This window comes from Aotus nancymaae, unplaced genomic scaffold (genome assembly GCF_030222135.1).
Source record: "Aotus nancymaae isolate 86718 unplaced genomic scaffold, 86718_ANA_hifiasm-v0.15.2.pri h1tg000030l, whole genome shotgun sequence".
NCBI classification, from domain to species: Eukaryota; Metazoa; Chordata; class Mammalia; order Primates; family Aotidae; genus Aotus; species Aotus nancymaae.
This window is the reverse complement of record NW_026988443.1, coordinates 24,073,322-24,085,800: the sequence shown is the minus strand read 5'-3', so window position 1 is coordinate 24,085,800 and position 12,479 is coordinate 24,073,322. Positions and strand designations below refer to the sequence as shown.

Here is a 12,479-nt window from a genome sequence, read left to right as displayed (position 1 = left end):
TGGCCTGCATATCATGTACACAAGTTGCCGCTCTTAAAATTCTCCCTCCTCAGGCGGGAGGGAGTGTAAGTAATCCCAGCTCTTTGGGAGGCCAAGGCAGGCGGATCACTTGAGGTCAGGAGTTCAAGACCAGCCTGGCTAACATGGTGAAACCCTGTCTCTACTAAAAATACAAAAATTAGCCAGGCCTGTAGTCCCAGCTACTGGAGAGGCTGAGGCAGGAGGATTGCTGGAACCCGGGAGGCAAAGACTGCAAGTGAGCCAAGATCAAGCCACTGCACTCCAGCCTGGGCAGCAGGGTGTGACTCTGTATCAAAAAAAAAAAATTATCCCTCCTCCATAGACTCTACCCTGGTCAGCATTTCCCTGCTTTAAGTGATCCACCTCATGGATTTCCCAAGGCCACCTCTGCCACTGCTCTATATTATATTATTTGGGGATGTGTGCTCTGGTATGCATTGTACTCAGTGCCCCAAAGGGCTATGGCATCTGATAAGCGATTTATCCTCAGGCACAGATTTGCACTATGTCACCACTACTTGCATTTGGAAGTGAGTACCGGCTGGCAAATGGGCATAGCTGCTGGGCAGCAGATGCAACTCCACACACGTTATTCTCATTTGATACAGGATCTCATGAGCTCCTCACAGCAATCCTGTGTAGTGTAGGGATTGCTCCCGGGAACATGAGGAAACGGGAGAGTGCAGGATTACAGTAATTTTGTAAATGGGAGGATTCTTGAAGGTTTCAGATATACACTCTTTCTTGTATGTCAAGGATATGAAATCTAATGAGTCCTCTGAAGCAGCAGGGGTTGGCAAGCTATGTCCCTGAGGCCAAATCTGCCTGTTTTTGTAAATAAAGTTTTATTGGAACACAGTCACACCCATCATCGATGTGTTATCTAGGGCTGCTTTCTGTTGAGCGGTGGTTTCTTGAGTAGTCGCAACAGAGACAGTGAAGCTTACAAAGTGAAAATATTATCTGGCCCTTTACAGAAAAAAAGAGTCAGTGTCCCTGCTTTAAAGATGTATGCGTGAGGTGCCCTGGGTGCTTACAGGGAAAAAAGCTCAGCCTACTCAGCAAGATTTTAAGTGGCTCAGATCTTGTAGAACAACAAACATTGAGCTGACCTGGGAAGGATGAGCAGAAGGTCGTCGAGCGTGTTATGGGGTGGAGGACTCTAGGCAGTGGCAACTCCTTACATACAGGCATGAGAAAACCTGCTGTGCCCCTCAGAGTGCCATGGAGTCTGTGGTAGGAGAATATGGTGTACAGGAAAGAGTGAAGGGAGGAGAGTCTGCATACTAGATGGGCCAGGCCTGGGATTTCTGTCTAGTGTGTCAGGCAGAGGCTCTCAAGCCGGGCTTCGTGACTCAGTGACCCGTGGAATGTTCAAAAAGTACATATTCCCAGGCTTCTGGCTACTGAACTAGAAGAGGCAGGAGACAGCTCTTTAATCTGCTTTTCTATCTCTGCCCAGATAATTCGAATACAGCAAATTGGAAGGCCTGATGAAACGCCACTGAAGGAAGGGAGAGAGGGAGGGAGGCTGGAGACTGCTGCCAAGGAGCAGTGACGGGCGGTGAGGTCAGGAGGGAAGGCAGGGTTGGGGTTGTCACCTGGAGGACAGGGCCCCCATGCCCCGATCTTGTATCTCCCACAGCACCTTGCACATAGCACATGCTTACTAGGTATTTATTCACCAAAAAAGGATTCTTTGTTCTTGTATTTTAAGGAGTGACACCCAGTCGGGCATGGTGGCTCACGCCTATAATCCCAGCACTTTGGGAGGCCGAGGCGGGTGGATCACGAGGTCAAGAGATTGAGACCATCCTGGTCAACAAGGTGAAACCCCATCTCTACTAAAAAATACAAAAATTAGCTGGGCATGGTGGCGCACGCCTGTAGTTCCAGCTACTCGGGAGGCTGAGGCAGGATAATTGCTTGAACCCAGGAGGCAGAGGTTGTGGTGAGCCAAGATCACACCATTGCACTCGAGCCTGGGTAACGAGCAAAACTCCGTCTCAAAAAAAAAAAAGGAGTGACACCCAAAATATCTGTAAAAAGCCAGCAGAGGCTAACATTTTAGGCATTGTCGGCCACATGAGTTGTCTGTTGCATATTCTTTTCTTTTCTTTTTTTTTTTTTCTTGAGACAGGGTCTCGCTCTGTCACTTAGGCTGGAGTACAGTGGCCAGATCTCAGCTTCCTGCAACCTCTGCCTCCCAGGTTCAAGTAATTCTCCTGCCTCAGCCACCCCACCCCCACCCCAGTAATTGGGACCACAGATGTGCGCCACTGCATCCTGCTAATTTTTGTATATTTTGTACAGATGGGATTTGACCACGTTAACTAGGCTGGTCTCGAACTCTTGGACTTAATCGATCCACCTGCCTGGGCCTCTCAAACTGCTAGGATTACAGACATGAGCCATTGCTCCCAACCGTCTTTTCTTGTTTTTTGTTACAACCCATAAAAAATGAGTAGCCATTCTCAGCCCGAGCTTCATGCTACACAAGCCAGCTGCCACAGACTGTAGCTTGCCAATCCTTGCTAGACAATGCTTTTCTCGTTCAAACTTTGCCAGTCAGGAACATAAGGACCAGGAAATGGCCTGACTGGCCCAGGACCATTCAGCCCATGACAGTTAGGAGGGGCAGCCAGATCTCAGCCCCATCCGCCTGGGAAGTCAGGAGAGGCAGTGAACGCAACATCACCTGAAAGATGTCATAGGTCTTGTAAAATCGCTACCAAAGCATGTATTTGTACAGGTCATAGTGCTTAGAGTTCAACAGAGGACGGGGAGAAGGTGACCTGTTGAAGACTGCAGGGAAAGAGGACAGCTACTCAGGGATCATGAGACCAGCAGGTGACAGGTTCCAGTCGGTTTTATTCCAGCACTGGGATAAGCAGATAGAAAACAAACTGTAACCCATCTGACTTTAATTTATAAATGGTCATTAACAGAAGAATATCCTGAGAAAGAAAAACCTCCTGTAAAATTTTTTCACTTTGTCCCAAGCAAATTATTCTCAAGTAACATTTGGAAATAAGATCCAATTTCAAAAGATGGTCTGCCATTTGTCTTGGCCACTTAGTTGAGTATTTCATAGAAAACTTAGGGAACTCAAAGAATTTTTTCAAGCCTCTGTAATTCATCAACTTGCTTTTATTCATTTGCAAAATACTCAAACAGCATTAAAAATAAGTTTCTTATTCATGGCAGGCAAAGAATACAGAAATTTGTAACTACTCTTGGTCAACTTTTGTGGGTCATTTTGATTTATATAAATTCCTCAAGACTCTGAATTCAAACACTTGCCATGTTTGTAAAAGGTGTTAAATACTGAGGTCGGATTCGTGCTTTGCTCTGTTCCCAGGGCAGTTATTAATCAGGTAAATGCAAAGTTTAGAAGAAATGGACTGTTATTTTCGTTGACTAATTTGAGTTTGGGGTTTTTTTCAGCTTTTGTACTTTTTTTTAGCCACACCCAAGCACTTAATGTTTCATGTTCACAGGAAGGATTCCTGTTTGCTTTTTACTTTAATCTTTGATGGTATAATTCCCTGTGACTCACTGACAATCCCAGTGTTAGTTCAGCTAATATGTCTCCAGCTCATGTTGGGGTCTATGTTACTGTGCTAAGTGTTTTGTGTATTTGGGATGGACAAAGGAAGATGTGCCCCCTGCCTTTGAGGCTCTCCTGGTTAGGGCACACTACAAAGTGTTAGTTGGTACAGTGGAAACAGCACTGCAGGCTGGAGGAGCAGGGCTTTCTGTGTGTGTTGGGGTCAGTAGTTAGAAGAGGCTTCATTGAGAACTATGGCCTTGAAAGATGGATGGGATGTCACTTGGCAGAGAAGGGACTCCCAAGCAGAGGGAACAGGCTATGGAGAGGCAGGAAAGTGTAGAGCTTATGGGAGGGAGAAAGAGCAGAACAATATGGCTGTGCTGTTTGCACAGGTATGGGCATTGGGGGCGGTTGTTAAGAAACTGACTGGGGCCAGAATGGATGGTCTGGACTCTGCCATGTAGGCATTTAGACTCCATTGTTAGAGAGCCATTAGGGAATAGAGGAGGCAGGTGGTAATTTTAAGATGATTTTCCTAAAATAATCTTTGGCTTTGGAGGGGGAGAAGGCTAGCAGCAGAGACTCCAGTTAAGAGGCTAGTGGAATACTGGTGAAAAGCACTGCGAGCTTGAACAAGGGAGAATGGAAAGGGAAAAATCAGTCCCGATATAGGAAGAAAGCATGTCCAAGGAAGAGAAGGAGGAGTTTGCAGGTTCTAAATCAGAATACTGAGACCTTTAAAATAGAGTCAAAACCAAACAAGCAAAAAAACAGGAAAATGAACAGATTCTTTAGAGGGGGTGGTGATGTACTTGATGTACCCGGTACTGAATTTGAAGGGTTTCCTGAACCCTGGGGGGTGTTACGTGGAGATGCCTGGCCAGCCAGGAGAAAAGATAGTGGCTTTGGGAGGTGCATGTCGGTGAACCTTGAGTGTGGTCACAGCAGGACAGGGAGGAATACAGAGCCAAGAGTGAGCCAAGGGCAGAATCTGGGATGATGTAGGATGAATCTGTTTTATACTTTGTGCTCTCCTTGATGTCCCCTCAGAATACCCAAAGGCAAATGGAACAACTCTAATGGGGTTGAAGAAAAGGAGACTTGGGTGGAAGAAGAAGAACTGTTTCCAGTTCAGGGTAAGCAGGAGATTCTCTTTGGCTTCTTCTCGATGCTTGCTGAAGTACAGATGCATGTTACTGTCATGTTAATATTCCAGAAGCTGTTTGTCTCCAAACTCAAAAAAGTTCAATAAGTTCTTGATCTCATTTTGATTCATGAAGAATCAGTTTTTTTTGTTTGTTTGTTTATTTGTTTTTCTTTTTCAGACAGGTTCTTGCTCTGTCACCCAGGTTAGAGTGCAGTGGTGTGAACACGGCTCACTGCAGCCTCAACCTCCTGAGCTCAAGTGATCCTCCTGCCTCAGCCTCCCAATTAACTGGGACTACTGCTGTGTACCACCACACCTGGCTGTTTTTTTCACTTTCTGTAGAGATGGGGTCTCACTTTTTTGCTCAGGCTGGTCTCAAACTCTTGGGCTCAAGTGATCCTCCCACCTCGACCTCCCAGAATGCTGGAATTACAGGTGTGAGTCACGGTGCCCTTGCCAAGGAATCAGTCTGATGTCCTCTCCCATTAAATAATGGAGACTGTCAGAGTAACTAACACCTTATGTTTAAAAAAAGTTTTTGGTTTTGTTTTAATAACGCCTATAATATTTCATTATAGTTGATGTTCTTCCTAAAATCCTTCAATTAGACGTGATAGTAGGAGGTCATTCCCTGCATTTCTTGTTTAAGGGAAAAAAAATCTCTTAACAGTTTCTATATATAAATCGGTTTTGTTTTTTTTTGTTTTTTTTTTTTTTGAGACAGGGTCTCACTCTGTCATCCAGCTGGAATGCAGTGGTGTGATCTCAGCTTGCTGCAGCCTTGACAGCCTGGGTTAAAACAGTTCTCCCACCTTAGCCTCCAGAGTAGCTGGGATTACAGGCCCTTGCCACCACACCCAGCTAAATTTTGTTTGTATTTTTAGTAGAGACAGGGTTTCACCATGTTGACCAGTCTGATCTCAAACTCCTGGGCTCAAGCAGTCTGTCCGCCTCAGCCTCCCAAAGTGCTGGGACTATATTTGTGAGACACCATGCCCTGCCAAATTCTTTTTCTTTTCTTTTTTTTTGAGACAGAGTCTAGCTCTGTTGCCCTGGCTAGAGTACAGTGGTGTGACCTCGGCTCACTGCAACCTCTGCCTTCCAGGTTCAAGCGGTTCTCCTGCCTCAGCCTCCTGAGTAGCTGGGATTACAGGTGTATGCCACCACACCTGGCTAATTTTTGTATTTTTAGTAGTTGGATTTTCACCATGTTGGGCAGGCTGGTCTCAAACTCCTGACCTCAAGTGATCTGCCTGCTTCGGCCTCCCAAAGTGCTGGGATTACAGGCATAAACCACTGCACCCGGCCCAATTTTTTTTCTGTCATAAGAAATTTTCTTGGCTAGGCATGGTGGCTCACACGTATAAACCCAGCATTTTGAGAGGCTAAGGTGGGAAGATTGCTTGAGCCTAAGAATTAGAGACCAGTCTGGGCAATATAATGAGATCTCTATCTACAAAAAAAAAAAAAAAAAAATTAGCCAAGCATGGTATCACACACCTGTAGTCCCAGCTATTTGGGAGACTGAGCCCCAGAGGTTGAGGTTGCAGTGGGCCATGATCATACCATTGCACTCCAGACTGAGTAACCAAGTGAGACTTTGTGTCAAAAACAAAATAAAGAAACTTTCATAATTAATAACTTCATAGTATTTGGGTTAGAATCTCTCCCACCACATTTTGCATTCTAATGGAAATATCTAAGTGCTAAACCTGAATTTAGGGAGTTTTAAGACTTCTGTAACATAGCAACAGCAATCCATTGCCAGTCCCAGAGGTTTTGTCCTTGGAAATTACTCATTGGCAGAAATGTAGTTGGCAAGATAAGATCATGTGGAAAGTGGGGAAGTAACAGAAAAGCAAGAAAAATTACATTAAATATTTAAAGACAACAGGATATAAAGGTTATAGAAAACAACAATTTATAATGCAGTCCAGATTTGTTAGCTTTAGAAATCTGCTTTAACCGTAGTATAAAGTAGTTCATAATTTAAAAGTAATCTGTTCCTGGCCAGGCATGGTGGCTCATGCCTGTAATCCCAACACTTTGGATCACCTGAGGTCAGGAGTTCGAGATCAGCCTGATCAACATGGTGAAACCCTGTCTCTACTAAAAAGTTACAAAAATTAGGCCAAGCATGGTAGCTCATGCCTGTAATTCCAGTACTTTGGGAGGCCAAGGTGAGCAGATCACCTGAGGTCTGGAGTTTGAGACAAGCCTGGCCAACATGATGAAACTCCCGTCTCTACTAAAAATACAAAAAATTAGCTGAGTGTGGTGGTGGGCGCCTGTAATCCCAGCTACTGGGAGGCTGAGGCAGGAGCATTGCTTGAACCCAGTGGGTGGAGGTGTCAGTGAGCTGAGATTGTGCTGTTGCACTCCAGTCTGGGCAATGAGCAAAACTCTGTCTCAAAAAAAAAAAAAAATTAGCTGGGTACGGTGGTGCATACCTGTAATCCCAGCTAGTTCAGAGGCTGAGGCAGGAAAATCACTTGAACTCGGGAGGTGGAGGTTGCAGTGAGCTGAGATTGTGCCATTGCACTTTATCCTGGGCAAGAGGAGTGAAACTCTGTCTCAAAAAATATATATAAAAATAAGTCAGGCACGGTGGCTCACGCCTATAATCCCAGCACTGTGGGAGGCTGAGGCAGGTGGATCACGAGGTCAAGAGATCGAGACCATCCTGGTCAACATGGTGAAACCCCGTCTCTACTAAAAATACAAAAAAAATTAGCTGGGCATGGTGGCCTGCGCCTGTAGTCCCAGCTACTCAGGAGGCTGAGGCAGGAGAATTGCTTGAACCCAGGAGGCGGAGGTTGCGGCGAGCCGAGATCGCTCCATTGCACTCCAGCCTGGGTAACAAGAGCGAAACTCCGACTCAAAAAAAATAAAATAAACAAAAAGTAATCTGTTCCTGTAAGTATCCCTTTTCCAGAGCATCTTCTTCCATTGTTTAGGAGATGCTGCTTTGGACAGTGGCATCTTCTGAGGCAGACATTCTAGCTGGTTTCATGTTTATGTAACATTGCCTTCTTTTTGGGTAGCGGGGACAAAGTCTCACTCTGTTGCCTAGGCTAGAGTGCAGTGGTGCAATCTCAGCTCCCTGCAGCCTCCACCTCCCGGGTTTAAGTGATTCTTCTGCCTCAGCCTCCCGAGTAGCTGGGATTATAGGCACACACCACTATGCCCGGCTAATTTTATTTTTAGTACAGTCGGGGTTTCAGCATGTTGGCCAGGCTGATCTTCAACTCCTGGCCTCAAGTGATTACCTGCCTGTGCCTCCCAAAGTGCTAGAATTACAAGTGTCAGCCACCACACTTAACCTCCCTCTGGTCTTTTAAAAAATCATCTTGGTGCCTGGCACGGTGGCTTACGCCTATAATCCCAGCCCTTTGGGAAGTCAAGGCGGGCGGATCACAATGTCAGGAGTTCGAGGACCATTCCGGCCAACACAGTGAAACCACATCTCCACTAAAAATACAAAAATTAGCTGGGCATGGTGGCAGCGCCTGTAATCCCAGCTACTTGGGAGACTGAGGCAGGAGAATCGCTTGAACCCAGGAGGTGGAATTTGCAGTGAACCAAGATCACGCCACTGCACCCCAGTCTGGGTGACAGAGCTAGGCTCTGTCTCAAAAAAAAAAAAAAAAAAAAAAACTTGGTGTGTGTGTTTTGAGATGTGATCTCTTATTTATAGGATGAGAAGGGGAGCTTGAGCAGATCTCAAGATTCCCCTTGCATGGAAGTGGAAAGCAATAATTATTATCCCATTCTTCTGTTTTGGGAACTGAACCAAATTATACTTTTATTTATTTATTTATTTTGAGACAGAATCTCACTTCTTACCCCCGGGCTGAAGTGCAGTGGTGTGATCTCGGCTCACTGCAATCTCTGCCTCTCAGGTTCAAGTGATTCTCCTGTCTCAGCCTCCCCAGTAGCTGATATTACAGGCATGTGCCACCACACCCAGCTAATTGCTATATTTTTAGTAGAGACGGGGTTTCACCATGTAGGCTAGGCTGGTCCCAAACTGCTGACCTCAAGTGATCTGCCTGCCTTGGGCCTCCCAAAATCCTGGGATTACAGGTGTGAGCCGCCATGCCTGGCCCCAAATTGTACTTTTTTTTTTTTTTTTTTTCAAATTGTACTTTTATAAAATGAACAAGGACTTGAAAATTCTTCGTTTGGGTGTGGTGGCTCACGCCTGTAATCCCAGCACTTTAGAAGGCTGAGGCAGGTGGACTGTTTGAACTCAGGGGTTGGAGACCAGCCTGGGCAAGATGGCAAAACCCCATCACTACAAAAAGTAAAAAAAAAAAAAAAATTGGGCCAGGCGCAATGACTCACACCTTTAATCCCAGCCCTTTGGGAGACCAAGGCAAGCAGATCACAAGGTCAGGAGTTCGAGACCAGCCTGGCCAATATGGTGAAACCCCATTTCTACTAAAAATACAAAAATTAGCCTGGTGTGGTGGTGGGCATCTGTAGTCCCAGCTCCTCAGGAGAATGAGGCAGAAGAATTACTTGAACCTGGGAGGTGGAGCCTGCAGTGAGCTGAGATGGTGCCACTGCACTGCAGCCCGGGTGACAGAGCAAGACTCGGCCTCAAAAAAAAAAAAATTGGGAATGATAGTAAGAAGATTAAAAAAATGAAAAAAAAAATTCTAGCATATAGTGCTAGATATACATATATATAAGGGTTTTGAATGTGGCAGTTCCTCAGTAATTTTAGAAAATGACATTGGTAGCTAGGCGTGGTGGCTCACACATGTAATCCCAGAATCTTGGGAGGCCAAGGTGGGTGGATCACAAGGTCAGGAGTTCAAGACCAGCCTGGCCAAGATGGTGAAACCCCCATCTCTACTAAAAAAATACAAAAATTAGCCAGGCGTGGTGGTGGCGGGTGCTTGTAATCCCAGCTACTCAGGAGGCTGAGGCAGAGAACTGCTCGAACCCAGGAGGCAGAGGTTGCAATGAGCCAAGATTGCACCACTGCACTCCAGCCTGGGCAACAGAGCAAGACTCTGTCTCAAAAAAAGAAAAAAGAAAAGGATGTTGGTTTTACTGAAGAACTTGAAAACCCATCACTAGCCAGCATTTACAGATGCCTGTTTGTAAAGCACTTGCATTGTACAGGTCATAGGCTGAAGTGACTGGTGTTTGCAAACAAAGAAGGAAAGTAAATTATCCTTTAATGGTATCCTTTCTCTTCTCAATGCTTGTGAAATTTGCAAAAGTTTTCCCTTTGGGGACATTCTGTGTCTTTTTCTTGTGGTTTGTGCAGAGAAAGGTGAACTCTGAAATGAGTCTACTTTTAATGTTTTCCAGCAGCACCAGATGAAGACAGTACAACCAATGTAACAAAAAAGCAGGTAATTTAAAATTCTCTTTTCTGATACTGGTTATGTGGGTAGAGCCGAGGTATAATAAGCCCCCTGTCTCCTAGGCAAAGACTGCTTTTGTACGCAGTAAAAACCTTTTTTTTTTCTTTTACCTAATCATGTATGACACCTGTTACTGAGCTATTTTTTTTTTTTTGAGAGTTTTAGATAATCCAAACTAAGTTAAAGTATAGTTATCCTCTGGAAGAAAAGCACAGGAGGACAGAGGACACATTTTCTGGACCATGAACAATGTAGATAATGTTTGCAGTTTGAAACGCAGAAGGGATGGTTACTTGAGAATCAAATGGCAGGACATGGAGAATTTCTCCGTGTCCAGATCCACAGTGCTCATAAACTGTCAATTCCATGTTTTAAAAAAATAAGCCGTGCTTTCAGGTTCAGATGATTCTCCTGGGATTCTTGAGTTTACCTTATCACTACATTGGGGAAAATGTAAGGAAGTGGAGAGGAAAGGTTGTGATAAATCTTTTGGTTTTCTTTTGCAGAAGTGGACTGTAGAAGAAAGCGAGTGGGTCAAGGCTGGAGTGCAGAAATATGGGGAAGGAAACTGGGCTGCCATTTCTAAAAATTACCCATTTGTTAACCGAACAGCTGTGATGATTAAGGATCGCTGGCGGACCATGAAAAGACTTGGCATGAACTGAAACAGGCTTTCATTTCCACAGAATTCACAGGAGCATGGTTCCTAATAATAGCCCCTGATAGTCTGCTGTTTATTTCAGAAGCTGGGCTGGGATGAGAATTTTGGGCAACCTCCTTCGACGTGGGGGAGGTCCCAGTTCCACTTCATCACTGTTGGAGATCATGGAGCTAAGAAGCAGAGCCAAGTCCACCCATGTCCTTGGCAGAGATGACAGGCATACGGCTTGTGCAGTGCCAGAATATCATTAGTGTTTCCCTTCTTTAGTGGTTTGCTTAAATTTAAATCCCTGGTAATCTGTAGAACCTTCTCCTAGAAATGAAGTCTATTAGGAGCCACTTGTGACTCCATGACTGGTTAAAACCAGCAGTGTGAGCATTATTTGGAGTAAACTTGTTCCACGTAAAGTTCTGGCCTTCTGCTGCAAATGCAAAGGAACTTAGTCTGTTATGAACCCAGGTTGATGAGAGACCAGTCCTTGTGGAATAAGATTCCCTGTAAAAACTCTTTAGCCAGTTGTGACATCAACCCTAGACCTGACTGTCTTGGCATTTGCTCTCAATATCTGTTGGGCTACGTAGGCAGGTTTATCCTCCACTTCTCATGTGGTTGAACCAGTGTGTTTTTTGGTAAAATGGTGATTGTAGATAAGCTTAGTTCCCCCACCCCCTCTCACCTGCTTCTTTTCCCAATTCCCTTCCTTATGCTGGACTTTTAAAGCTTAAAAAAAAAATCCTGATTGAATATAAATGCCTAATTTCATTATTTGTGAAATGGTTGCTTCCTCTTGATTCCCTAATTGTGCTGTGTTTGTGTCTTGCACTGGAATTCAACATTCCCTTCTCCTTTTGTACTGTGTTGTGCTTGCTGTCTCTCCCAGACATCCTTTAAGACTGTCTTTTTAGCAAAAATTTCAGTAAAGTGTTTTCTGTAATCTTTTTTTATAAGATGAGAACTAATTATTGTCCATACTTGTAGCATTCTTCATTAAAGTCTTGCTTCTCTCAACTGTAAGTAGCTGTTTAATTGCAGCACAGCATGTATTCACAGAGGGAGGTAGCAAAATGTTGAACAAACTTTGATGAACTATCTTGATTAAGAAGCTGATGTCAGACTGTATTGAATGTTTTAGTTCTTGGAAGCTATGTCAGAAGGAGGATGTGGAAGTTTCTTCTTAACCTGTCTGTTTCCTCATATATCTTTTCTGGGAACAAAAGAATTCCCCATTTCTCACTTCTGAGTGACTGAAAGGCAAGGATTAAAGAAATGCTAAAGTTTTAAAATTCCTAATGATGGCTAATGCCTGTAATCCCAGCACTTTTGGGAGGCCGAGATGGGAGGATCACTTGAGGTCAGGAGTTCGAGACTAGGCTGGCCAACATAGTGAAACCCTGTCTGTGCTAAAAATACAAAAATTAGCCAGACATGGTGGCAGGCGCCTGTTATCCCAGCTATTCAGGAGGCTGAGGTAGGAGAAGCACTTGAACTCTGGAGGTGGAGGTTGCAATGAGCTAAGATCACACCACTGCACTCTAGCCTTGGCAACAGAACGAGACTCCATCTGAAAACAAAACAAAACTGGCCAGATTCGGTGGCTCACACCTATAATCCCAGCACTTTGGGAGGCTGAGGTGGATAGGATCACCTGAGGTCAGGATTCCAAGACCAGCTGGCCAACATGATGAAACCCCATCTCTAGAAAAAACATAAAAA

The 12,479-nt window shown here is 44.6% G+C and overlaps 1 protein-coding gene across 1 annotated transcript in view; it reads left to right on the top strand.

Moving 5' to 3' along the window:
• The window catches only part of TERF2 (telomeric repeat binding factor 2), a 34,642-nt gene extending 22,868 nt beyond the window's left edge, over positions 1 to 11,774 (top strand). The window contains exons 8-10 of the mRNA XM_021672551.2: positions 4,625 to 4,710; positions 10,050 to 10,093; positions 10,612 to 11,774. Coding sequence (XP_021528226.2) covers positions 4,625 to 4,710; positions 10,050 to 10,093; positions 10,612 to 10,770 — 289 coding nt within the window. The 3' untranslated portion in view covers positions 10,771 to 11,774. The remainder of the gene's footprint in view (positions 1 to 4,624; positions 4,711 to 10,049; positions 10,094 to 10,611) is intronic.
• The last annotated feature ends 705 nt before the right edge of the window (positions 11,775 to 12,479 follow it).